Raw genomic sequence first — 26,032 nt, forward strand, 5'->3', positions numbered from 1 at the left:
TCTGTGCAAAAAGAAATTTTGTTACCTACTAAAGTTAATATGATTTCAATTTTTACACTTGTATATTACGCAACGTTGCGCCGAAATATCTGTTTTTTTTGCTTCTAACAATGTAGGACAAGTTCCCCAATAGCAATTTGTTTCCTGCTCTGTCGCATTGTTCTACTGCAAACGTTGACCCGATTTGTCTTGAAATGTACTTCGTGTTTTCTGTCAAAAGTTATTAATTACAGTCACGTGGTTTCCGACGTCACCAGACTGTTTGACGTCACTTAATTGAACCTTCCGTAGCTGCGATTCGTTGATGTGTGAGGCGTGACTATTGTTTTGTGAAGAAATAGTGATTTTTGTGAAATAATTGCCGCGGTTTTGGCTCCGAGAGCATTTGCATGTTGCTCCGACCCACAATAGTTTTGGCAAGTGTGTCGATAAATGGCCAAATTAGTCCCCAGTTTGCATAGCTGGGGATTTTGTTGCAATATTATCATTTCGTGACACAATATTGCAACAGTTTTCGTTGCAACAAAGACGAACTCAAGTAGCGATAAATAAAATGATGAAATTATTTCTGACGAAAATCTTCTTGCAGAATTACAAAATAACCTTGTGTCAAACGCATTTATTGTTTATATTTTATATTGTCATTCTGCAAACGTGAAGTTTCCACCTGTGTCACGCACAACAAGAAAAGGTCGATTTCGGAATGAAAATCTTCTTGGTTACAAATACAATTTGCAATGGTTTTTTGACATAGGCTATCAGCGCGGATACATTAATGTTCCTCCACATGGCAAAATAGTTTGCTGTTAACATTGTATGGGTGTCGACATGCAAGAATGAAACAGTTTGAGAATTTATTTTGTAAACAATTGCCCAAATTACTGCCGACCTAATTTCTTGTCCGATACAACTGAATACGTTCTGTTCCATTATATTTTTTGTTGTTCGTCTCTTGTTTAAAACTATGGCGTGTTTAACAAAACTACAAAAACGTATCCCAATGCTTTAAAAAGTAGTAAATTACTTCTTTAAAATCGTGTAATATGAGTGTGCAAAGCATGCACGCCAATGTTTTTTACGGCTAGTAAATATTTTCGTCGGGGCGTCATAAAAATATTGTTGTGGAAACCGCTTTGAATAACGAAATAAGACACAAATATTTTACCGTTCATCAATTCCCGAAAACAAACCAATAGAAAAAATTTGTGCCAATTATCAACAAAATAATCTCCAAAATTTTTTTATATTTTATCCACGCACAAGTCCGGTTTGCAAGACGTGACATTAGTGACGCTTCCGTGACGTCATCCTGTCACGAAACCGCCTTTGCCAGGTTGAAGGGAAGACAGAGCAATTCAACCATGCAAAGAGTTTCTGCAAATGTTGCGCCAATTTATTTCTCCAATAACGGTATTCGTAACTAATGTAAAAAAAACGAAATTTTGCGCTAATAATTACAAATTTACAAACTATAAAAATACTTCCAAGCAAGTTAAACCAACTGTTCTAGCTTAATCGATGAATGTAGACATTTCGTCCGTTGTTGTAGCAAGACTGAAACTTAAAATAAGCAATGTGGAGCCAATAATATGAGTTGTGTATAAGCTGCACACAGATGGCCACTGTTTCGACCTGAAAGGTCTCGTCAGTGCAGCAGGTGTGACTATCAGACGACTTTGCTGACCAAACGGCCAAGCAAAGACTTCCACTTTGTGGTGACTATACAATCACCGTCATCACAATTACTACGTTTCCATGGCCACTTTTCAGGCGTAGTACTCGGCCCGAAGCCCGAAAAACGGAAGTGACGTAGTAAAACGAGGCGCTTTACTGCGCCTGAACTGGCGATCGGTCGGGCGGTCTAGAAGGGGTTGCCTGACGGAGTTGAGGCGGAGTATACTCGGCCCGACGGATTTTAGTTTTGTTGATGTTGCAAGTCTGCAGGTGTTAAACTGGTCGTAAAAATTATATCAACGCAGCGTTAAGTGCAGATGTTGGTTTTGTTGACGTTGCAAGTCTGCAGATGTTAAAGTGGTCGTAAAAGTTACGTTCGCTAATAGATATATTATTTATCCAGAAATAGTTCAGAAAGATGGCGAAAGTAGAAGGTGTTGTAAAAATGTGGACTGACGCGCAAACCAACGATTTAATTGTTATTGCAAAGCAACTAAATTTGGTAGCGCAAACGGATAGCAAATCCAGAAGAAATAAAGATGTTAAGCAGCAGGCAGCTGAAGAAATGAGAAAAAAGGGACACAATTTTGACATGTGTGAAGTATTTTTATTGAAATCGAAATTGTTTCACATAATAGGCTCACTTGCACAACTGCAGGTTAACATCTTCAGACATCAAGTTCGACGGAAGTGGCGGCTACTTAAATCAAAGTATAACAAAATAAAAGGGGATTTAAACAGATCAGGTGCTTCATCCAAAGGTTTAGACTGGAATCATTTTGAAAAAATGGATGAAATCCTTGGAACAAGACCGGCAGAGTGCAGTGATGAAAAAAAGGAGAGTGCCAGCACTGAAAATATACTAAATTTTTTAAAAGACAGTCAAGAAACTAACCCAAAAAAATATAGAAAACATGGTTAATGTCCTGACACGTCTAGCTGATGTGCTCACCTCGTCTATTGATTCACAAAATACTTTAAAGTGCCATGTTTTCTTCTTGTACTGTTGCAACAATGCAAACATTCAATTCGTATTACATTTTATTAAAAAGAACTAAAGAAATGAAATTTAGTGCTACTTTATAACAAATTACACAAATAATCTGCAATGGTGGTGCGAACTTTACTGTCCACTGCAGCATCTGGTTGTGAAGTGGACCCATGGGTCAGAGTAATTTCAGTATCCCTTGGGACAGGTGTTTGGGCCTCTTTACACATGTTATGCATTATGCAACATGCTGCAATAATGAAAGGAGCTTCTTTAATGTCAACATCTAGTTTTCGCTTCAATATTCGCCAACGAGCCTCCCAAAAGCATTCTCAACCACAATACGAACACTGCTATGGTGAAAATTCAATGTCTCCTGTTTGTCAGTTAAGCTAGACCCAGTGTACGGCCTCATCAGCCATGGCAGCAAGGGATATGCAGAATCTCCAACAATCATCAGAGGAATCTGTACATTGTTGATACAACTTAAATTGGTTGAAGCATAATGATATGAAAAACTTTGTACTTTTGGTAGGTTGAATGAAATGCAGGCACGCAGCACATATGCGTCATGCACACTGCCAGGCATTTTGACTGACACATCTCTGAATCTTAAAAACATATATTAAATGTAATGAAACATAAACAAAATTATACAATCTTCACCTATACTGATTATCAACCACTGCTTAAAGCACAAGAGATGGAAACCTTTTTCTGTTTATAAAATCTCTCATTCCATGTTTTGGTGGTTTTACATGTGTATGGCATCCATCAATTGCCCCAAATACTTGTGGAAATCCAGACTTTTGATGATTCTGATTTGCTATTATTTGGGCTTCAGTGGATTTAGGAAGATAAATGAACTGGTTGTGTTTCTTGCAAAGAGCCTTACAAAACCTACAAGAAAAACATTTTAGCTGCAATATATTTTCCTGCAGTTGCTCAGTACCTGTGCAAACACCGGTGAATGGATGTCTTGTGTATTCCGAAGGCAACTCCAACAACTCTAAATTCAGCTGCTGAAACTAATTTATACAAAGCAACTGCAATCCTTTTTTCAAGGGGTATAGGTGCCCTAACTGATCTATCATCTACAAATGACAATGTTTTTAAGTTTATGGAAAGTTCACAAAAAAATCTAGTTCAAAACCTGGTTTCATATCTTCACCAAGCAGCAAAATAAGCTGTTGAAAAGTAGACTTTCTAATCCGGAAATGTTTTAGCGAATCGGAGTCATCGAAGTTTTTTACAACAGTGTCCCACCAATCAGTAGACCTGTATTATTATTAAGGTAACATAAACTGTACTCATAGAAAGGAAGAAATACTCCTTCAAACCTTTGAAACATCCAAAACCTTCTTTTTTTAACTGTAGCCTGGCCACTGAGGTCATGTGCAATAAGCATACTTGTTGCCTGAAGGCATGTAGTTCGGTTCTGCACCATAACAATCAAAACAGCTAGTTGTAATGCAAAAACAGTTAACAGAACTAAATCTTGTGATATTTGAGGTTCCATGGCACGTTTTGTTCAAAACGACTTTGTCCGATACTCTGCAAGACAGCATCTGCCAACTGCCGCGCAAGGGAAATCCCAAAAATCTATACGCCTGACCGGTCACAAAACGGACATGGAAACGCAAACCGTTTTGCGCCTATTCGTTCGGGCCTAGTATATGATCGGGCCATGTTTTCGGGCTATGTGCGAAAGTGGCCATGGAAACGTAGTAATTGAAACATAAAATTTGCAAAACCTTTGAGTACTCAAAAAACATAAAAAAATACGTATTTTAACGTAGTGAGTTTTAACCCTTTATTGTACAAATAACAGAGTAAGTGTCACTATGCGTTTTGATTACATGCAAAGCCAACAACGTCAGAAATAATATATGCTGTTGATTTATTTTCATCATCGTCAGTTTATGATTTCTGTGGAGACGGAACATTGGATTAAGAACCGCATGCGGCGCAAGAGACGCGTTGACGACCTCTGGTTTGATGACTTCTTTGACCAGTTGGAGAATATTCCTCGCCAATCACTGTTACATGACATATGGTGCGAAAAAGTTGTCACATTTGGAATGACTAAACAAAATTTAGGTCAAATCAGTGCGAATCATTAGTAACACTAAATACCTCGGAAAACACCACATTATAACTTGTTTCAATCCAAATGCTTAGTTGTCAACAGAAGATTTAGAACAAAAGAAAATGAAAGCAATCGTGACTAGTTGACGTCACAAAGTAATTTGCGATGCGGATGAAGATAATGATGATGTTTGGTTTACAGCCAGGTTGGCAAAGGGTTGCTGGAATGAAGTGAATATTATATTGCCGATTTGTCGCTTAAAGTGTTCCACTGGACAGTTTAGTTTGCTTCATACCCAATTTTGGTGATAGTTTGATCCATAATTTGGCCACAAACCTTTTGAGGCAAAAAATCGCACTAGTTTTTTGTTGTTGTTTAACAAAGTATAAGAGTTAGGGTTTACAATGAGACAAAATTCTGCTTTGGTATTTATTGAATCCTAAAACCTGTCAAAGTTAAGTTTCAAATAAAATACCCTCAAATGATTTAAATATTACGACTCATTCAAATGGCATGTTACATATAACGGCCACAATGATAAGAAAATTCGAAAATAAAACGCAATTTACATTGGTTTTAAAATTCGTGTTCCTGGGCCGTGTTTTCTTGTAAATTGATCAGACAAAGGGGAAACGTATCAGACCAATGTCGAACCGAACGTGACCACTTTTCTGACAAAACCGATGTTAAATTCATTCGTGGTCGACACGGAATAAAGCTGAATTACTTCGTGACAGAACTTGTTAAACGGACGTGTTTTGTGGCAACCCCTCGCACGCAGACGATAAAGTCAACGTAGCGATGGTAACTTCTACATACATTGCTTTCATATTTTGTGCAAGAAAGCTTAGTTTAACTGCCCAAAATTTGTACGATGCAAAACGTGTTGCGCAACTATGACGTCATATTGGTTAACAATCAGACGTCCGAAAAAAAGGAAATCGCATGTTGGAACGTGAAGAGATTTGTGCGCGGACTGAAATTGCGCAAATCACGTGGACTGTTTTGTCATAAAGGAAGAGTTGAAGGAAATAAAAAAAGATTAAATATGTCTCATGTCATTTCAGTCAGACCAAAAGTGCATGTGTGAACGTGAGACGTAGTGTTTACGATGGAAGACACTGTTGCAAGATTTACCCGTAAATGTGCGACAAAAAGTGTAAATGAGTGAGACACCATTACATTTTATGTTTTTACAGAAGTTTAGAATAAAGCATTTTGTTCTGGAACATACGTAAATATTAGACTTTTAAATTATAATGCCGAACTTGCCAAGAAGACCAACAGCGCACTCTGATTACTTACAACCGTCACGTGAGTTCTTTACAATAAATGAATGTTAGCTTCAGTTAATCAGTACTGGATCCAATCGACAACATGCGCACAATGAATGCTAAGCAAGCAGACAAACTATATTTACGGAAATACGGAAGTAATTGAACAGCTGAAACCGCTTGTCTGTCTGTCAAAAGATAAATCAGACCAACCGAAGTCACTTTTTAACACAATATGTGTAAAACGTTGTTGGTGCTTAAAACCTACGACATTTGCACTTTAGTATATTTGCATTTAGCATTTTGAACATGATAGACCAGAGCCCACTTTCCGGCACGTTTTGAAATTCGTGAAAAACCTTCCATACTTTGAACAAGAAATCGTGATAAAGATTTTCATTTTTCAAACCCCAAAATCGCACCTGCAATTTTTCTGCGACCAAACATTAAATCCTTTAACAACCTACAGCGTCTATTAGGCACTAAAACATGATGGCTTAGATGCAATACATAGTTTTGACTTGCTTTAAAATAATGCTATAAGATTTTTGAGAAAATTAGACTTGCTTAATCAGTTCCTACACGAAAACGTTTAAATTTCTTCCGCAAAAATATATTTTTGTTGATATAACAAGTATTATAAGGTTGTCGACAACAACAAAAATATTTTTTTAAAGCTCGTCCTCAAAAAAAGAAATCTCGGACGGGATGTTGGAAAGCGGTTGTTGTTATCATGAGTTTGCTCTGCTTGGGAGCGACAGGTCTTTCAACATATTGCATCATTAAAGTAAGTTGATGTAAACTTGTCTATATGAGGACAAGAACCACAAATTGCGTTGAAACTTTGTAATAGGTTAAATAAGCTATGTTGATAATTTTTTTGATTGCAGTTGTTTAATATGGGAGGAAACGCAACAAACGATGCGCGAAGTCACATGAAAGAAACACAAATCAATGACAGGAAAAGGTTGGACAGATTGGAGAAAATGATTGATCAATTCGCAAGATTTAACAATATTTCAGTAAGTGGTACCATCTAATTTACATTGTCCAAACCTGTTAGAATTGCCTTAATGCTGAAATTATAAACAAAGTAAATGGCAATACGTTTTAATGATATTTGTGGTGTGCATCTTGTTAAATGTGTACAATTAATCCTTCATTATTTTAGAAATTATCAGATAGTCCAATAAAAGACAACGGGTTAGTAAAGTTAGAAGTTTTGATGCAAGCTCACGATCGGGAAATAGCGTTGCTTCAAGCTCAACTGCCTGTTGTCAATCGTTCGGTTTTCGAGAACAAAAACGATCTAAACTCAAAACTTTCGACATTGGGACGAAGAATTTCCTCCGTTGAATCGAATCTTGTTAACATTTCGGCACTTTTAATAAAAAAGATTTCAAACAATGCAAAATCGATTGAAAAACAGCAGCAAGGTACAACAGTAATTTCCTCGGTTTTATTGCAACATCTTCTTGCATGCATTTTGACTAAATTACAAAAAAACTGGCACTTTTGAAGTAATGTATTTTCTGTCGTCTTCTCAGATGTAGGTTGGATTCCTTTATTCAACGGCTACGAATACTTGGTTCAACGAATCGGTTTCAATTTTACTCAATGTCGAGAGTTCTGCAAAAGAAAGGGTGGAGATCTTGTGACTGTGGGAATGAGAAACAACGTCACTAGAAAGTAAGATAATTTCTAAATGATACGCTTTTTATTTGTTTTTCTTTATTAATGCACTCCTTGTAAAAGCAAATGAGCTACAGTGATCGTTATAACGTGCAGACGTCGCATGCTGTTTCGACTTGCAAGGTTGTACTTTGCAAAAACCGCCGACAGTTTGGGTTTCATAACTAAGTAGAAACCTTTGGACAAACCACAGTAGAAAGCAATATAACCAAACAACGTTGGTTTGTACTTTGGGCAGCAACAGATTTACGTTTACTCTTAAGTCCAAATTTAAAAAACTTGTTGCCTCGCTGTTTTAAGTAATTAGACCAGACCAGACCAGACCTTATGACTCGAAACAGTGTGCACTGTCTGCACATTTTATGTGCATGTCATTGTAAAATATGGCAAAATTTACGGCTTGTCATGTATTAATGATAATATTCCTCTTAATTGAGACAATTTTTTTCCTATAATACGTACCCTTTTTTAAAAATTATAACAATAACAAACATACTGTTACTCTTTTTCTGGAATTTAATAATATGCAAAAGTTAATATTATATTTAAAACTCCAATTGTTTGCCATAGAAATCATTACTACTTTGCTTCTTTCAGATATTTAGCGGAAACCTTGGTTCCAGGTAAAACGCTATACAGTGTGTGGATAGGTTTGTCCGATCTCAAGCAAGAAGGGACGTGGAATTGGATTGATGGCGTTCGTGCGACCACCGGAAACACACACTTTGCGCGCGGGGAACCGAATAATTTTGGAACTGGGCAGGACTGTGCCTACGTTCACGAATTCGCGGAAGGATACAGAATGGCGGATTATTATTGCTCCTCGCGGTTTTCTGCTCTTTGTGAAAGAAAAATATAGTGACGCCATCACGACGTCACAGATTTATTGCTTTTGATGTGATGCAAGGCAAATATAAGTCTCCGCGTTGGCAATTTTTAGTGGGTAAGGGGACACTCTGTCTTGGTACTTCTGAGAAATCTTTGTGAAAACAGTTCATACGATAATTGATATCAACATGTTGACTTTTCCGGTGAATTCGTAAAACCATCGATACTCACTTATATGTTGTTGATATTTACAAGTTAATGTCAGTGAATTATTAAATAAATGTAGCATGCATTGTGTACAATAATTTTCGTGCCCTACTTTAGAAAGTGAAAAATCAAAAATTTGCCTTTAGTAACAAACAGTATTTAACTTATCTAAAGCCCTGTTATATTTAAGTTAATGTGTAATGCCAATGCGTCAATAATACCGAATTTGCAAAGTATTTGCTTCAGAAAATTAGTGACATGTGACAATAACGAATGACGTGGCTTCTCAATAGACCTTTCTCAATGAAGAAGTCTTGTAATAGTTGTTAGTGACTAAACTTGAATAAAACTGGTTAAAAATTAAACTGTTAAACCGAAAACAGGACATAATTATGCAAAATTATTCACAGAGGTTGATTGAATATTAGCGTCATTGGGATTATTTATTTCTGTTGTTGATATGACAGTTTCTCAGAACATAATTATGCATTTATTGATAATTGATGAAGCAGCTTTAACTATTAAGACATCAGCAAAGTATGCACCAGTGCATGAGACATTGAACTTACATAACTTGCAAGTTTGATCCTGTCACGTGTGCTGTCACAACTTATATTACATGTCATGCACGTATCTCATGTACAAAGCAAGCAACATCGTTCAAACGCACAGTACAGACAAAAGAAAGCCAGAAGTGTATTCTATACAGGTACTGATGTTAGTTGTGGTGTAGAGCGTAAAATATAACAATAGTTCTTTTTGTGAAAACAACGGAAATGGGCATGAGAGTAAAGTCAAGATTTTATTTTTTTCAGCGATAAAACTGAAGAATTATTTACAGAGTACTTTCATCATTGTAGATGTAACTCCTCCCCATCTATTTTTCCAAAAATACCAACTGATTGTACTACTGGAGGAACTGTTTGGCAACCATTTTGCATTTAATCTCCCGTAACCGCAACTGTTGTGCCAAAATGCTCCTCTTGTTGCAGCGCAGTTCCCACTATTTCTGTAGAGTTACCAGCGGTTTCAGTTTTTACTAAAACATTATTTGTAGCTCTTATTACATGTCAATATTTATTCTATAATTACAATGTAGCACAAGTTTTATAAGTCTATTAAAATTTATAATAATATTTGATTGACATTAACGTTTTCACTTGTGTCACGAAAAAGAAGTGTTGTCAGTTAGGTTGATTTCTTATTTCATTGCAGTCAAAAGACGAGAAAAAGTTATAACCTGTCATTGTCGACATCAGCGGTGCTAAACTCCGTGTTGTTAAGATTGTAAAACGATCTGTCGCCAGTCATCGCATCACCAGCACTTCCGATATATTCACCAAACCGCAGGCGATACGATTGCAACTTGCTTCCAACAGAAAATGATCTGTCGTGAAAACATTTACGTGGTGGACTCAACTAAATGGGAAATTCCTGTTGCTGCCAGGCATATTGCAATAAAAAATGAACTGATCTTCTGGAATAAATGTATTTTTGCCAGAAGTGAGACTTCCTCGCCGCATGGCAGACGAAACGTCGTAAAAATACAGTACGTTTATGCCAGAAGATCAATACATTTTCAACTGAATGCTTCAAGTATAGGCTTACTGATACTCAGCATAAGCGAAATCTTCGTCTCTGTCCAACAAATCTATTCGAAGTCTACACTGTGAATTCTTTGTGATTTTGTGAAGTGTTTCCAAACCTATTTTATCAGTTTTTTTTTAAAAATTCATAAAAACATGCACTAGGTTTTTACCTATCCAAAATTCTCCTGTTAAACTTCCAAATCCGTCTTGAAAATCTTGCCATGTTTTTCTCTGGAATGGCAATGAACCATCAAATCGTCGTTGGAAAACCTGACAGTGCACATAAAGATCGTAACGTAATATTGATTTTAATTAAATAATACCTACATTTGAATTTAAAGAATATCAGAAAAAAACATCATTTGGTTTAAAAACTTAATTCAAAACTCACCCTCCATCCATTGTCGCAAAAAACTGTTTCTCCAGAAAAAAGTGTCAACATCCCATTTCTGAAAGCGCGGCATGATTCTGTGGCGCAAAAGCAAAAATAAATAATTTAATTTTTGATTTCAAAAACAAGTTCATAAGGGCCTGAAATATCAAATAAAAACGGGAAAAACTTACGCAAGCAGTAGATAAAAATTGACCTATTTAGAGGTAAAAGGTTTAGTTGTAATTTATTCGTTTTTTAGATAGAAACTAAAGTTTTACTTGGAAATAATTCCTCTTTCCAGCTCTGTAATATTGTTTCCAGGGTTTGGTTTAATTCTGCAATACCAAACGATTAAATCTCAAGTCTATTTGTAAAATATACTGTTGTCCGTGTATCAACTGCATTAAATTGAATAAATCTAACCTCTGAAAATGTACCCAAGATCTGCAGGCGGTCCTTGCGAACCTGGTGAGCCTTGTGGGCCCATTGGTCCCGGATGACCAACTGGTCCTCTTTTTCCGGGCAATCCTTGCTCATCACGTGCTGTCTGCTGATAAGTTGGTTCAGTTGTTTCGTCACATCTTCTCTCCGTGATTATTTTGCAAACTTGACAATTTGACACAAGCAAATGGAGAAGCAAGAATAGCAACGTCTTCATAGCTCAAAATTTGCCAACAGTTTGTCTAACGTAGATGTGCGCTATACTTTTCAACAGCACCAGTTACTTTTTAAACAGCATAAACGATTTCAAAACGCATCAACACAGTTTGATGTTTTACAACCTATTGAATTAACTGAATCATTCCACTATAACTGTATGTTTGAACAACCATGTCTTAAGGCTGGAGGTTTGGTATGTCATGTTAAACGTGTTTACCTTTGCTTTTCGCAAATAGAGTTTGTGTTCCTGTGTTGGAATGTGCGATTCGAAAGGACTGGAAGAAAACAACTTCGTTGACAAATTATAGAGAAATTCCGATTATATTTTGTAATGTACCTGACCTGATGATTAAATGTGATCAATTGGAAAAGTAATGCAAACGTATTTGGAACTTTATAACACCGATTTACTTATATATGTTTTTGTTAGGTGTTGTAAATTATTAACTACATGAGGTTTTGTGACACAACGTCTAATTTTTTTCACATATTCCTCTGGTAATCAACATAACTTCGTTTATGACGTCACTTTTCGTTCTTGTGTGGGTTGATGTCATTTGTCTGATTAAAGACTCCGCAGCGTCATCTATCTGTACAGCTCAAGTTCCAATGTAACCGCAAAGTGGTGCTGGCGCTTGCTAATTGCTTCATAGCTGCGGTGTTCGTTTTATTCGCAAAAACTAAACATGTCTAATCTTATCCAAAAACATAACTAAAACTATTGGGGACAAAAATACTTCATGATTTACTTTGATGAGTTTTTACATGCTCTAATCGCTGTACGGTTTAGTAATCAGAACACAACTAGGCGTGTTTAAATGCCAAAAATAAAGTCTCAAATCGAAGGTTAAATAAAAAAAATGTTTAACAAATCCTTGATGTATATTTGGGAGGATCCTTGGTCTAGTTAGCCTCTCTACTGCCACGCCAGGAGCAATGTTCGTTAACAACAAATATTATTTTGTTTTGCTTATAATAATTTACAGCTCAGTGGGTTGAAAAGTCATTTCGAGTTCTTTCTTCGTTTGTCTAGAAATCAAACAACTTCACAACTTTTAAATAATCCATTAAAATAGCAAATATTTACCAAATGATGTTTGATCATAAAACGTCTTAGATGGAAGATTAGTTTCTTCATTGCGATCTACGTATTACACGAAAGCATTAGAAATCTTATGTCGCAAAACTACAGTAAACTTAATCACCATTTAATTCCATACTTGATGTGGCAACATTTCGAACAACCTGTAATGTACGATTGTAGTAAGGTGGGGTCAATCCAGGGCAAATAACGACAACAGTGTTGTACAGATAGTTTACCTGAGAATTGCGAGATGCGTCAGAACCGCTGTGACCACCTTTCAACAATGGCGTTGTTGGTTCATGTACATCAAACTGTCCATCATCAAACGAAGAAGTGCCTTTATAATTACGAAATGTGTTGGAAAATAACACAAGAAAGCTCATGCATTTAAACAATTCAAAACATGGAAGGTACATAAGACAGACATATCGACTTTTCGCACCACCCCTTTCTCTGTGACAAATGCCGCTAGAACAGAGGCCGGCAACCTTTTTCAGGCCAATTACACTCTTTTTGCTCGAATTGAAACATATTCGGAGCCATTATTTTGACCTTGAACCGGAATAATCGTAACTATATGTTTTCTGTGAACTTAATTTATTTTTCCTAAATGAGCTTTCCGTTTCTATTGAGTCAAAGAGTAAATGAGCCATGGGTTGCCGACCTCTGCGCTAGAATATATTTACAATGTGATATATCTGGTTCATCAATATCAAGTTGTACGAAAGCACGACAATCACAATTTCCTAACCTTTGTCCATATTCTTCATATCGAAACCTACAGGAAGTTTGGGCCGAGTCTCACTTTGTTCCTCAAACACGGTTTCACAACTCGGTTGAATATTTGTTGGTGCTGCGTCCTCACATTGACTGTAATTCAATATAAAAAAAATGTTTGATAATTACTTAAAAACTAAGCTTTGCTCTTTAATCTTTACCATGGGGGAATGACTTCGTAAACTCCCGGAATCAGCTCTGTTATTTCTTGCCACATCTGTAATTAAATTTGGGCACTGTCTCTGGTTGTCGCAAATATTTTCAATAGAAATCAACACAATTTTATGCACACAGGTATATGGTAAACATGGGTGTCCGCAAAAATAACTTAGGAAAGGGGATAGAATTATTTCCTGTGCGATTTTTAGGTTTCGTGTTTAAGACGTAATAGCAATATGTTTTAATTTTCGTACTTCAGACAATATTTTAATTATCAACTTTTATGGATTATTTTACCTCGTCAATTGTTTGCTGGTTACGGGAGCAAATGATTACAAATATATCATCAATATTTTCAGTTGCAGTAAATGTGACAAGGGAATTATGCTTTTTCGCAATTTCTTCAGCTTCTGATAAACCATCGGCCAACAGATGAGATGAACCCGGCTTCGTTTCATGGAAGTTTCGTATCAGGGGATATTTTGCACTTATTCCTTGGACAAATTCCAATGCTGATACAAACAAATATAAGAAAAATGTTAATTTTTCTAAGACAAGTTAACGAACTGTGCCGGAACCAAGCAACAAAAATTTTGTGACCCATTTCAAATTGTTTCTTTAAACCAGAGCTGACCAATCCGCAATCAGCATGCCTCATGCCGCCGAACGTAATTAGACAATGATTGCACGAATTTCGCAAAAAATTCATGTCACAAAAAAGAAAAACGTTGTAAATTGTTACCACTGTGCTAGACTTAGATACTTCCTCCTGATGAAGGCTGTTGCATAATAGCCGTAACGTCGAGAAACGTAAATACAATAAAGTTTGCCAGAAGAGCAGTATTAAGCAATGAAAAACGTTGTGTCATTATTTAAAAATTTACGATATCAAAATTGACAATCCAAAGTGCAATGTTGACATCAAACGTGTTTGTAACATTATAATACGCTTATGTGGTGATAATTGCCGACGAAACGTAATTATCGCAGTAGCATTTCAAAAATTTGAAAACATCAGGGAAATACGGCAAACAAACCGCCAAAAAAAATTTTTAGTGCTTTGGTGTTCCGCTACAGCGTCGTGGGAAGGATTTTTACCATTTATATGTTTTTCAAAAAAAAAGCATTAACTTGTGGAAACCTCTTATTATTATTTCTTATTATATTAAAAATGGTGGCATTGTTTTTTAAAAAGTATGTTCTCTTACCTCCGTTGGGGGAAATGTTATCAAAAACATTCATCGGGGTAAGTCCCCAACAACTAAACGATTAACGATATGTAATCTGGTGGTAATTAACAAATTTAAAACGATCTGTGTTATTGGCAGTTTCAAGTGACTACATGATTAAATCATGAATTTATTGTATCGTTTTACCTTTACTAATTTCCGGCACTTGGCCCGTAACGAATGCTGAATTGATACCTTTAACACAGATTTCAACGTTTGTCAACTTAACGGCGTCGGAAGTTTGTAAATATTTTGTAATTGGCAGAGGAGAGGAAACTTCCTTTCGAATTATTATTTTTTTGTCCCATTTTGTTAAAACTTTTTCAAAATCTCGTTTAGGGTTCGAGGAAATTGTTACATATATAACTGTTGTGTGGTGATTGTCCGACTTCTGTAAAACAACAGGAAAAAAGGTGAGACTTTAATATGGTATTTCCATTTATGTGCAAAAAAGCCATATTATTGCAAAGCTGCAGACAGGGTGTGTACACCACAGTGGTTCGTCGTCTCTGTTGTTCGGTACTCAGTATAGGGTACCCTGCAGATCAACGTTGACCGAAAGGTACAACAAAGTGGAGACTAGTGTGCCTGCTAGTGTAAAAGCTAGCACAGTGCCAGCTGCACTGATGAGACCTTACAAGTCGAAACAGTGCGTGTACACACCCTGTCTGCAACTTTGTATTTCCATTTGATTTGGTGATTTGTGATTTAGTAAACTTTCTGTTGTGCGTAAAAAAAATGTGTAAACTTACTTCAAAATAAACCTGACTCTTGGTGGTGGATTTCAGATGGAGGCAATATTTAAGCCAATTTTTATTCCTCACTAAATCCTCAAATCCATCAACAACGTCAACCTTTTCCACAGAGATAAGTTCTTCTAGGGCATTTACCACTTTTGGAAGAGCATTATCCGTGTTTTTGTAGTGAACAAAAAGACGGCCCTGCTTTACAATCAAAGAACCTAAGTAACAAAATATTATATTACTTCTCAATTTGCAACATGTCACATATACATACATAAGTTTTAAGCTACAATCGTATGCTCAGAACCTTTACTTTGCTTAAGTTTTTAAATTTTAAAACAAAATGCGCCAATTTCAACAAATACGCCACGAAAAAATTCCAGATTTGGACTAAAATCTCTTGAATGGATTGTGATAATTGATACCGAGAACTCCGCTTTGCTTCATCCTGTCATATGTAGATCTACTGACAGAGAAGTTTTCAAAGGTTTCCTGATTCGTCCGTTCCTTTAACGCAGAAATGAGATATTTTGCTCTGAAATCCATGTCGGGCAATTCATCGACCTGAGAGCACGATGTGTGATAAGCAATGTACAAACACAAACCATCATAATTTATTTCACAACCTACCTTTATCACCCTTCTGGCTCCTGAAACAAAAAATTATCAATATTAGGGTACATATGCATCACAGCCTTCACCAAGGCAGTCAAAGCGAGAGAAAAACAATTCCGCTACGGGTGGGGTTTGAACTCGCAATCCTACGCGTTATGGGCCATTGAACTGCCGAAAATTACAGAAAAACATTGGAAGTTCGTCACTGCAAACTGGCAGTAATAACGTTTATTCAAACCTAAGCAGAAACACAACATTTTTATATGTAAACTAACTATATTCCACCATGAACGACAGACAATAAATATATTCGAGTAACTTGCTTGTTGTTATTGTCCAAACGACCAAACTTGATATAAAACTGAGCCCAAACCCAATCCAAGCAGATGCAAAACTTGACCCGTACGACGCGTTTGATGGGGATCGTGACGTATAAACCGAACACGCAATTAATGAAAATAAACCTGCAAATACATGGGGTTTTAAGAGTTACAAGAAAATATGATGCATTTCAATGTAATTTATAAAAAAGGAAAACTATTTAACTTGTGATTAATCGCAGTAGCTTACTTGCAAGTGTTGAGAGGTAGAACCCTAATGTTGTTAACCACAGACGATTCGGTTTGCAATAAAATATGAAGGAGCACATTGTGAAACAAGACCCTGCGTGCGTCAGCACGGCCAAAATAAGAAATATTGCCGTACACCTTTCATACGACGTCCAATCTGCAAACAAATCAAAAAAGCAACCTCCTAGTCAATGTTCTGTGTGGTTATGTAGGGCATACGGTGCGTTTTACATTGCGCCTTACACGCTGTACGCTTGCGTTTAACTAACAGTGTGTTACTGCGCATGTGTTTCGTGTCAGTGCTGTTTTTTAGCACGTGATGTACTGCATATTTGCCTAAGTTACAATGTTTTTAAAGCGTCATGGTCAATAAATTAAACAACTAATGTCATAACATTTATGTTAACCAATGGTCTACGCAAAGTAAAGTGCTGTCTGTGTCCAGTAAGATTAAATTGCAGTAAGAACACCAGAACCTACCAGTGTTTAACTGTATGCAACGGGTTGTATTGCACACATAAAATAAACCAATCAATTCATTTTTTCCGCTCATCCAATTATTTGTTGCCAGTGAGCAACTCATGAAGATGAAACAGGAGGCAAAGAGAACCGACATCCAATAGTTCTTCATATAGGCTGAAAAATAATTTTTATATTTTGAAAACAGAACGTAAATATACTAAAATTAGTTTGCTTTAGTAAGTTAGAGTAATGTTTGTACGCATGCAAGGGTTGTCAATTTTCCTTGTTAAATTTTATGCCACAAAATAACTTTCACCTTTGCCTTTCTTTAAAGTGAAGAGAGCGATGACCAATATCGTGTCAATGATGTTGATGATCCACGAAATAATAAAACTGTATGCAAACCTCTCCCCAAAGCCAAATGAAGAGGAATTTAAAGTCATTGCAGTGAATATAATGCAGGCAGTGAGCTTGAAACCGGCTTAAAACAATTTAAACACAAAATTTTAGCTTAACGTCACTGTTTTCAACGTCAGGTATAATTTATTTTAGACTAATCATCTGGCGTATTTTAATTTGCAATATGCCCAGCATCAACAGTAGAGCAATAGTCAAATGTGTAAATTAAGAGGTATGTTTACCTGTGACAAGCAGAAACTTTTTCAGCATTTTTATTGTACTTTCGTTTACAACAAAAACCACGTAACCAATAATCCGAAGAAATAAAGACAGAATCAATAAGGTCGCAGTCGCGTGTTCTTTGCCTGCGCAAAAATGATGGTCAGTCTCAAAAACTAAAAGCGTTATTGAAACCATGAGTGACGTAATGCGGTTCATTCAAAACTGAGCATAGATTTGTGAAATATTGACTGCTCACCTGAAGGGTCAGAAAACAAACCAACGTATTGATTAGTTTGAAACACCCAACCAGGAAGAACCATTAAAATAAGAAGAATGACGTCATCGCACAACAAAGCTCGCAACAATCTCATACTTTCACTACCTGTAAAACATGTGATTTTAAAATAGTTGTAATTCAAAAAAATTTAAAAAATATAATTTACAAATTTTAGTTGAAAATAATTTTAATTCAAAAATAGAAGCAATCACAACAGGAAACCACACCTGTTTGTAGAAAGTGAAGAAAGATGGTCACAATCGCGTAGAAACCAAACGCACTCCAGAAGAGAACAAACCCGATGCCGAAAATGAAATCCTTTTCAGCCCCAGGGAGTTCCAATGCCAAAGTTGTGTAAATAACACAAGCAAACAAACACAAAATACCTAAATGTAATATTTCACATAACTTTAAACAACTGCGAAAGTTCTGTTCCTGGTTACATGTTGGTATGGAAGTGTACATGAGAAGACGAATAATAATCTTCTGTTGAGACCACATCAGCCAAGTGAAACCTTGTATTAAAATCCCCATCAAGGCAAAGGCCAATGTGAGTCGCTCCTTTACTGCAAAATGTTGTAAAAATAATAATTTAACGTTCTAATGAGATTCGAGTCCGTTTATTTTGCAATCTTACATTAAAAACATAAATTTCAAGACAAAGACGATAATAAGTTTTTATCAAAACAACTCTAATATTGAACAAACCACCAATTGTGGTGATTATGTGTTATTAGAACTGATTTGCTCCCACCTGATAATTCTGTTGAACAATTTAATTCTTTGGTGCAGTTGAGAAAAAGACCAACAGTAGAGTTTTGTGTGACAATCCATGATGGAGACGAGACCGAAGTGATGTTAAGAACAAGGGAGATTGTGTGAAGAAAGAAGAGTGAACATTTGATAATTGCCCCATCCTTCAAGGCGTGAAACTCATATGCTTAAAATATGGGTAATATAGTAAATCTACAGTGTAAAAAGTCAGTGTAGTTTTTGTCTTGTATTCGCAAATGCTGTGTTTACGTTCTCCAAACAAATATCCAAATGTTTCGAATGCGTCTGTGCCATAATAGTAGTAGCCTTTTACTAATATCAATATATCATGGCAAAATAGTCATATAGATTGACTTTAGTTCAAAATGTGTACAGTAACTGTATAGCAGCAGACAAGGTGATTTACCTCTTTTCGCGACTTTCTCCAAAACTACACCAAAAAGACCAACACCGAAAGCCGACCAAGCCAAAATGCAGCTGAATCCAAATTTGAAGTTCGTGTTTATGAGAAGAGTGCGAGCGTGTGATGTGTAGATAGAACAAGAAACGAGAATAAAAAAACCTAAGGACAAAGTTTATTGGCATTTTGATTTAAAAATCTTACATTTATTCAACTTACAAGCAATAGATGGCAGGTGGTCCAGGCAATAGGGAAACATGTTGGTTTTCTTGTATTTTGCAGCTCGGTATATGAGCGCAGACAAATACACCAGAAGCAGGAAAAACGCAGCGCCCAGAGACAAATAAAGAAAAGTCGCTGTTAGTTCCATTACCACTGAATAATCAAACAACAGTTATTGCCTTAAATAGGTTTGTATTAAAGTGCATATGATATGGCACAATATTAAAGGTACAACTACATGAAAGATATTTTTGATGTTTTTGGGTTCTCAATTAACTTTATGAAGGAAATAATTTCGAAAAAGTGTAGCGTCGACAGAATTCGTAAAATGTTTTCGCTCTAGCGAAGTAACGTAGGACAAGGGGTTTCCTTGAGAGAAAAGGCTTTGTTTACATGTGACATGCGCCATATTTCAAAATTACCGAGGAAAATCTGTACAGGTAAATTTGGGGAAACCGCAGTACAATAAATAGCATTTTAAACCGAAGCAATTTTACCTGTTTGAATTTCCTTGAAAAGAAAACAAACATTCTTTCCAGTAAAACGCCTTTCAATCGCGCGTGCGAAAAGTTTTTGTGCCCCATTGTATAGGTTACCACCCGTTACAATACCTTCAAAAACGCTATTGTGTATTCCTAACGGCGTTGAAAGCAATTTTCGTCCTTGAAAGTTATATTTCGTGCTTATGTATTACGTTTTTTATTTAGGAATTTGTTTGTTCAAAAATATCGATTTAATAGTAAAAAAGGTTTTGAAACAGAAGGCGAGTGGCGGTGGGTAAAACCAAAGTGAACTCAATGGTCTTTGTACAAGAAAGAAAGCTTTGTTATACTGATATGTTTGTAGCTAATTAATTTAACCGAATTTTGTTTCGTTTGGATCAAAATCCAAGACGTAAACTTATCCTGATTTTGATTTTAAATTCACGAATACGTGCTACTTATTACACAAACCTTTCGTATCCGAACTCGAACTGTTGGTGACGTCATACTCGGGAAGTAAACCTTCCGTCCTCCCCCCAACCTCAATCCAATGTGGTGTTGCTATAGCAACGAAGCAAAGAATGAAAGAACATGATTGTAAAACCAACTTTAATCCCCATCTGTTCCATTCACTTCCCATCACTCCTTTATCAGCAGTTTGTTGTCAAAAGTGAAACTTCTTTCCGTATTCAGGCAACCACACCATTTTACAGTTACGTCGTAAAAAACCTACTGCAATAGATTAATTCGGAAATGACTTCAACTATTTGCACCGCCTTTTTTTACATGTATATATATATATATATATCATATGTATATGCAGAAGTAATACCATGCTTTCGCATAGCAAGGCAGGATCGCCCCACTGCTATATGTATATACAGAACTACCTAGACTACTAGCCACGTAAACAAATGGTTTGAGGCTTACTGTTGCTCTTCATAAAGCTCAGTGGAGAAATGACGGTTGACTGCACACGAGACACGAAGGAACCGCCTGTCCGCATTTCATAGTTGTGTGTTTATGTTTTCGTTTTCAGAAGAAATATCTAGTACGTTATTCTTTAGACCAAACTAATTTACTTTCTGTGTAATGTGTAATGTTGAGCAATATGCAATTTTCTACCGGACTTGTTGTTGTTAATTTAAGCACTGTGTTATTTATTAGGGTATTGAGAAGCTCAATAAATAAACCAAATTACAAGTACTGACATAATTTACAACTTTCCTTTAAACTTCAAAGTGAAGAATTAGACACAAACACCGCGTTTAGTTTTTGAAGAAGTTCGGTTAAATCTCCACTGTACACTTGATCAATCATGCGTAAAGAGAAAAGTTTACTATTATCGCAGTTGGGCTGTTTTCAACAATTGTAACGTGAGGCCGCTTATAACAATAGATAAAGAAACAACCATTTTTCTTACGTTAATGAATTCCTTGGTTTTCGGTGCAATTGAATTTAGATTACAGTTCATTTAATACGAAAAATTTTTATGTTCTTGTGTTGTGGCTAAGCACGACCAGAATAAGGTGCGTAATCATACTCTATGGAATATCTGTGGTCTGGTGGATTACTTTGCAAGATTTCTATTGCGCTTCAGGGTCATATGCATTTCCACAAGTAGCTGCGATCTTATTCATATTTTATCAAATTCGATTTTAAATTTCACAATTGTTAAAAACAGTTTTGTCGCATTTCAGTGTTAATATCGGCACGCTTATATGAATTATTGGATTTCTATGACAACCGGGACTTCCCCACTAGGGGAAAATTTTGTGAAAACGTCATTACATGTTTTATTCGTGATTGCTTGATTTTTTCTGAAATATACAAATAACTCGAAACAGTGGCCATCTGTCTGCAGCTTATACACAAATACAAATAACTGTTTGTTTATTTACGATGATCCTGGTTTCTGTTAAATAGGATTCTGTATCGTCTGTTGCAGGCCACTGATGTCGATTGTTTTGAAACTTCGAGCCCCTGGAACACGATGAAGAAAACAAACACTGAGACAGGATTTGCTACACCAACAGTATATGGAGGTTCAAAATGTGTTCATTATATGTTCTTTTTACTTTTATTTAGCTTTTTAAACTCTTTCTTAATTAAAGGGGGCGCCTTCTTGGGATATAATCAAGTTTGAGACTTTAGGGTTGTGTTTAGTGGAAAAAGGGACGTAACAATACAGAAATGATACGGATTCGACCGAATACCTTCAGCCTATTGATCGAAATAGATGGTAAAAAACAACACGTTCCGTTTGTTTTTTCGCTATAGTGACCTAAATAAGTAACACTGTAATGTACAATGTAATTTTCGTGCATAATCTCTATCGACAAAATGCAATTCCAGAGTTAAATTTTTCGGTTCGGCACAACCTTAGTAAGTAGGAGGTTGCTGTCCAAACCCTCTCCTGATTCAATTCCCGCGCGCGCGCCGAGATAATGTAGCAAAAATTCTCACAGCAGTCGTGAAAGAATTTTGCATCGATAGCAAATTGCGAAACAAATGCGAAACACAGTGGGCAACCGTCGCGCTTCACTGACACCGCGTCAAAAGAAAAAGGCGCTTACTGCAGAGGTGGAGCGCTGGAGACGCTCGTTTTAATTGTTGAAAATAATGTGTAAACATTGCCACCGACCACTGATTAATTTGAGCACACAGGAAGAATCTAGTCAGCGCATGCTTTACAAACATCGGTGCACGTTTACAACGAAACGTGTGAAGATTTTATGTTAGCCTGCTATGTTTGTGTAGTACAAAACCACGGTTATGCCACGGTGGTAGGCAAATAATGAAGAAAGTTACAATTGAAAGGTCATCTGAAAATGTTGCAGGGGTTTAGTTGACAACTCCACATGTTACATACGTTTTATTTCAAGACGAGAACGAAAAGTAAATAAGTTGCCAAAGCCCTGTTTGCAGTACAGTCGACCAGTTATCCTGGGTTGAATTACTTCCTGTCGCAGTGTTGTGCACGCTTTATTTTTCAATGATTGAGACCGACCAATGTTTGCATAGATTGGAATGCACGTTTATTAAATTACTAAACATTGTACCGGTCCGCATTTGGACTTTCTGGTTATAATTGTACATTGCTCATTAATACTTTGTCTCAAAGTAAATTGTTGTAAAATTGAAAACCACTCTTTTACCAGGTTAAACATATTTTTCCCCTTTAAACAGAAAGAACCAATTTAGCTTGCTGTTTGTTATGCTACTGTTCGGTTGTATAATGTTGGGTAAACAAACAATCGTGTTTGCTTCGTTTCTTACCAACATTTTTGCTCTCATAACACCAGCTTGGGTTGTCACAAAAGATCGTTCGACCGGATTTTTTCGAACTTGCGTTAATTCGAATTGTTTCGGAATTGTAGCAGGTAGGTCACGAGATTATTTGTTCACGTTTTGGTCAAACATTGTGTTTTTATACCAAACATTTTGCTATTTTTTTTTAAGAAATACGTGGTAGAACTTTTCTAACAAGCAGGTTTTGCTGAACTTTCATTCATGATTTTGACGTCAATGATGCTTTTTTGCCTTTAAATCAGGCTCTGAAAATGTAGTTCAGAGCTACGAAATACATCCCTGCGGGTGTGTGAATCAACATTGTACAAATTACGTCCCAGACAATCTTTCTTTAAATTTCCTGTTGTAGCTGCTATTTAACTTCTGTTAATTTTCAGATTTGATTCCCACATTTGCAAAAGTCGTCGCTTTAGTGCTTTCATTTGCTGCGTTTTGTCAACTTATCGCCCTTTTATTACATTTGGTGTTGAGGAACAAGCGCTGGGATTTCTTGGGAAACATTTTGCTTTTTATTTCAGGTATGTTGAGCGTTTTGTGTTTGTTTTAAACATGTTCTAGTTGAAACTGTCTTAAATATTTTTGTATATTACCACATATTCCTGAAAAGAGTATGTTGTACCAAAACCACATGTTAATAACGTGACTTGTTCGTTCACAATGCTTCTCATCCTGAGAGTCCGTAACAGATATTTGTAAATATTGCCAATTATAGATCACGTAGTATATATGCTACTTGTGATGTTTTAGCCATGAAGCTGCCCCGTATAATTAGGTATTAATTATCGTTGCAAGGCAAGACATTGCAACACAGGACAGGTTTTACTTGTTTATTCGTGTATTTGATGTCACAAACAGTCCTAGATCAATTCTTGAAAACTTATCCCAGGTGCTTTTGTGTTGTTGCGAAATAGGTAACGTTCTAGGGTAGATGGCTTCGAATGTTGGTTAAACCCTGTACATAAAGAGGCTTTACTACAATTTTCACATCCCAATATAGTAAAGATGGCCCTAAAATTGTTCGTTTCATTTCGGGCAAGCGGCGAGACATCCTGCTGTATAATTTGAAATATAAATACGAGTCAACGGTTAAATTGCAAGGGGACTTGAATGAAAAAAAATTGAATAATTTTAAGAAGCAATACATTAGCTTTGTTGATAAATATAACGAAGTTACAAGAAAAAAAGCATGAAACCGTTTTAGGACTAACTATCAGTATGCGTTACAAAACATTTTACAAATTAAATCAGTAATTTGGTATAAAATTCTACGCTTGGTTGTATTATTTTGTAACGTATTTAAAGCAAAGTGAATATAACAGCAAAATACAAAAACACCCATTCCTGAATTAGAAATCCATCGTCTTCACTAAAATGGATATTTAAACATAAAAATGTTATACTTTAAATTTACTTAATTAAAGGTTATTCTTTTTTGTTCTAACATTGATTTTTTGCCTCGCAGGAATTTGCATGCTCATGTCAAATATTTTTTTCACCGTCCAAATAACTTTGGGACAACCAAAGGGCGCCACCTTTCCATTTGGATACAGCTTCTTCCTCGCCTGGATTTCCACTTCGCTTAATGTGTGGTGCTTGTTCAACAAAAATGACGACATCAGAAAACTGTGACAAGGGTACAAATGTGTTTTTTTTAGTTCCGTTCATTACAAATATTGCTACATTACACTGTAGAAAAATGCGTCAAGAGTTTTCAGGTGTTTTTCAATCAAATTTTCGTGTTCGTGTTGTTAAAATTGCGGCATAATCGCACATAATGTTTAAACATTTCTACCGACAAGGCAAAGCACAAGAATACCTTCCCTAAACCAACTTAGGGCCTTCAAGCTTAGTCGTCCCAAACTAAATATGTAGCTAATACGTTTATCAGTTTCTTGTTCCCTTCTCAAATATACGACACTACTTCGGGTCAATATAAACACTGCAACATATGTCTACAGAATTCTCAACCATCGAACCAAGTAATACGTGCCCACGAAATCCAAACCACGGTGCAGTTTCGAAACGGGCAAAATATCTACAGTAAGCAGGTTCACGGAAGGCTAAACAGATCTTCACTGTGTGTTTTTCTATTTAAAACGGAAGAAGACAATACTGTGATCAAACTACAGTTTACGATGTCTTCTGTTAAACGAGAAACAAACAATTGGGATATTGAGATCGCTTCTTTGAGAATGATTCGGGACTATACTAACAACACCAAGTGTGCACTACCAGTAGCCAAAACAACTTGGAGCAAGCTGAAAAGCAGCTTTAACTTCTGACAAAGAAAACAATTGACGTTCGACAGACGCTTTGATTCCGATAGGTTGTCGCCCTGTAAACCAGTATTTCCCAAACTTTTAAATCCTATAAAGTTTCTTTGATATTATTTGATGTTTACCCACGAGCAATCCATGTCATTTATCCTAGATACATATATTTATATATCAAGTTATTTTTTTACTGCACCGACATTCGAACCTACGTTATGGGTTGGGCTTCACCGATGTTTGAACGACAAATTTTATGTGTAAATGACAAGCAGCGTAGCTGAGTAAAACTTTTAAATTAATCTTTCAGACAGCTCTTTTAAAGATGTTTTTATTTTTGTCAGAAAAATATATTTCGCCCTGAAAAGGGCTTCTGATCAGTTTCTGCAAAGTGTACAAAACAGCGTAAAATAACGAAGTAGAAGTCTGCCACATAAAGGAAAGTACCTTGATAAAAATTAAAAAAAATTAAAAAAAATTAAAAAAAATAAAAATTAAAAATTAGATAATGCAAATAAAAACCTGGATATGTAAGAAAAGAACTAGTAACTGACTGCCAGTATAATTCCAACAAAAAATATGTCGCCCAAAACCTGACAAAACTCGCGAGCAAGTCCAACATCTGAATGTACACGTCACACGATATACGACGCCAAAAAATG

General features: G+C 36.2%; 4 protein-coding genes and 1 pseudogene across 5 annotated transcripts; 3 read left to right on the forward strand and 2 right to left on the reverse strand.

The window, feature by feature from the left end:
* Positions 1 to 2,092: 2,092 nt before the first annotated feature.
* On the forward strand, positions 2,093 to 2,732 carry LOC145909601 (uncharacterized; annotated as a pseudogene).
* Positions 2,733 to 5,949: 3,217 nt separating this feature from the next.
* LOC145908811 (C-type lectin domain family 10 member A-like) lies at positions 5,950 to 8,766 on the forward strand. Its single transcript, XM_082996136.1, has 6 exons — positions 5,950 to 6,065; positions 6,703 to 6,812; positions 6,916 to 7,047; positions 7,197 to 7,461; positions 7,573 to 7,714; positions 8,315 to 8,766. The coding sequence occupies exons 1-6, from the start codon at positions 6,011 to 6,013 to the stop codon at positions 8,574 to 8,576; spliced, it is 966 nt and encodes a 321-aa protein (XP_082852262.1). The 5' UTR covers positions 5,950 to 6,010; the 3' UTR covers positions 8,577 to 8,766.
* Positions 8,767 to 9,432: 666 nt separating this feature from the next.
* LOC145909602 (ficolin-2-like) lies at positions 9,433 to 11,372 on the reverse strand. Its single transcript, XM_082996975.1, has 7 exons — positions 11,138 to 11,372; positions 10,993 to 11,049; positions 10,733 to 10,809; positions 10,512 to 10,611; positions 10,361 to 10,457; positions 9,993 to 10,139; positions 9,433 to 9,761 (listed from the first exon to the last, which is right to left on the reverse strand). The coding sequence occupies exons 1-7, from the start codon at positions 11,370 to 11,372 to the stop codon at positions 9,584 to 9,586; spliced, it is 891 nt and encodes a 296-aa protein (XP_082853101.1). The 3' UTR covers positions 9,433 to 9,583.
* A 663-nt stretch (positions 11,373 to 12,035) lies between these two features.
* Positions 12,036 to 20,516, reverse strand: LOC145908408 (uncharacterized). The gene is made up of 23 exons (XM_082995683.1): positions 20,260 to 20,516; positions 19,304 to 19,459; positions 19,091 to 19,246; positions 18,665 to 18,850; positions 18,354 to 18,476; positions 18,138 to 18,296; positions 17,890 to 18,015; positions 17,654 to 17,776; positions 17,329 to 17,493; positions 17,031 to 17,186; positions 16,552 to 16,707; positions 16,305 to 16,445; positions 15,997 to 16,016; positions 15,792 to 15,930; positions 15,376 to 15,584; positions 14,771 to 15,014; positions 13,692 to 13,906; positions 13,397 to 13,452; positions 13,210 to 13,328; positions 12,695 to 12,795; positions 12,580 to 12,619; positions 12,462 to 12,518; positions 12,036 to 12,403 (listed from the first exon to the last, which is right to left on the reverse strand). Exons 1-23 carry the CDS (start codon positions 20,426 to 20,428, stop codon positions 12,378 to 12,380), a joined length of 3,042 nt encoding a protein of 1,013 aa, XP_082851809.1. The 5' UTR covers positions 20,429 to 20,516; the 3' UTR covers positions 12,036 to 12,377.
* Positions 20,517 to 21,751: 1,235 nt separating this feature from the next.
* LOC145909046 (uncharacterized) lies at positions 21,752 to 25,610 on the forward strand. Of its 2 annotated transcripts, none has more exons than XM_082996369.1 (4): positions 21,752 to 21,833; positions 23,478 to 23,618; positions 24,563 to 24,734; positions 25,059 to 25,610. In XM_082996369.1, the coding sequence occupies exons 1-3, from the start codon at positions 21,782 to 21,784 to the stop codon at positions 24,727 to 24,729; spliced, it is 360 nt and encodes a 119-aa protein (XP_082852495.1). In that variant the 5' UTR covers positions 21,752 to 21,781; the 3' UTR covers positions 24,730 to 24,734; positions 25,059 to 25,610. The 2 variants fall into 2 exon arrangements, with proteins under 2 accessions (XP_082852495.1, XP_082852494.1); XM_082996368.1 differs by lacking the exon at positions 21,752 to 21,833 and adding an exon at positions 22,992 to 23,171.
* The last annotated feature ends 422 nt before the right edge of the window (positions 25,611 to 26,032 follow it).

Source organism: Ascidia mentula, chromosome 7, assembly GCF_947561715.1.
Source record: "Ascidia mentula chromosome 7, kaAscMent1.1, whole genome shotgun sequence".
Classification (NCBI taxonomy): domain Eukaryota; kingdom Metazoa; phylum Chordata; class Ascidiacea; order Phlebobranchia; family Ascidiidae; genus Ascidia; species Ascidia mentula.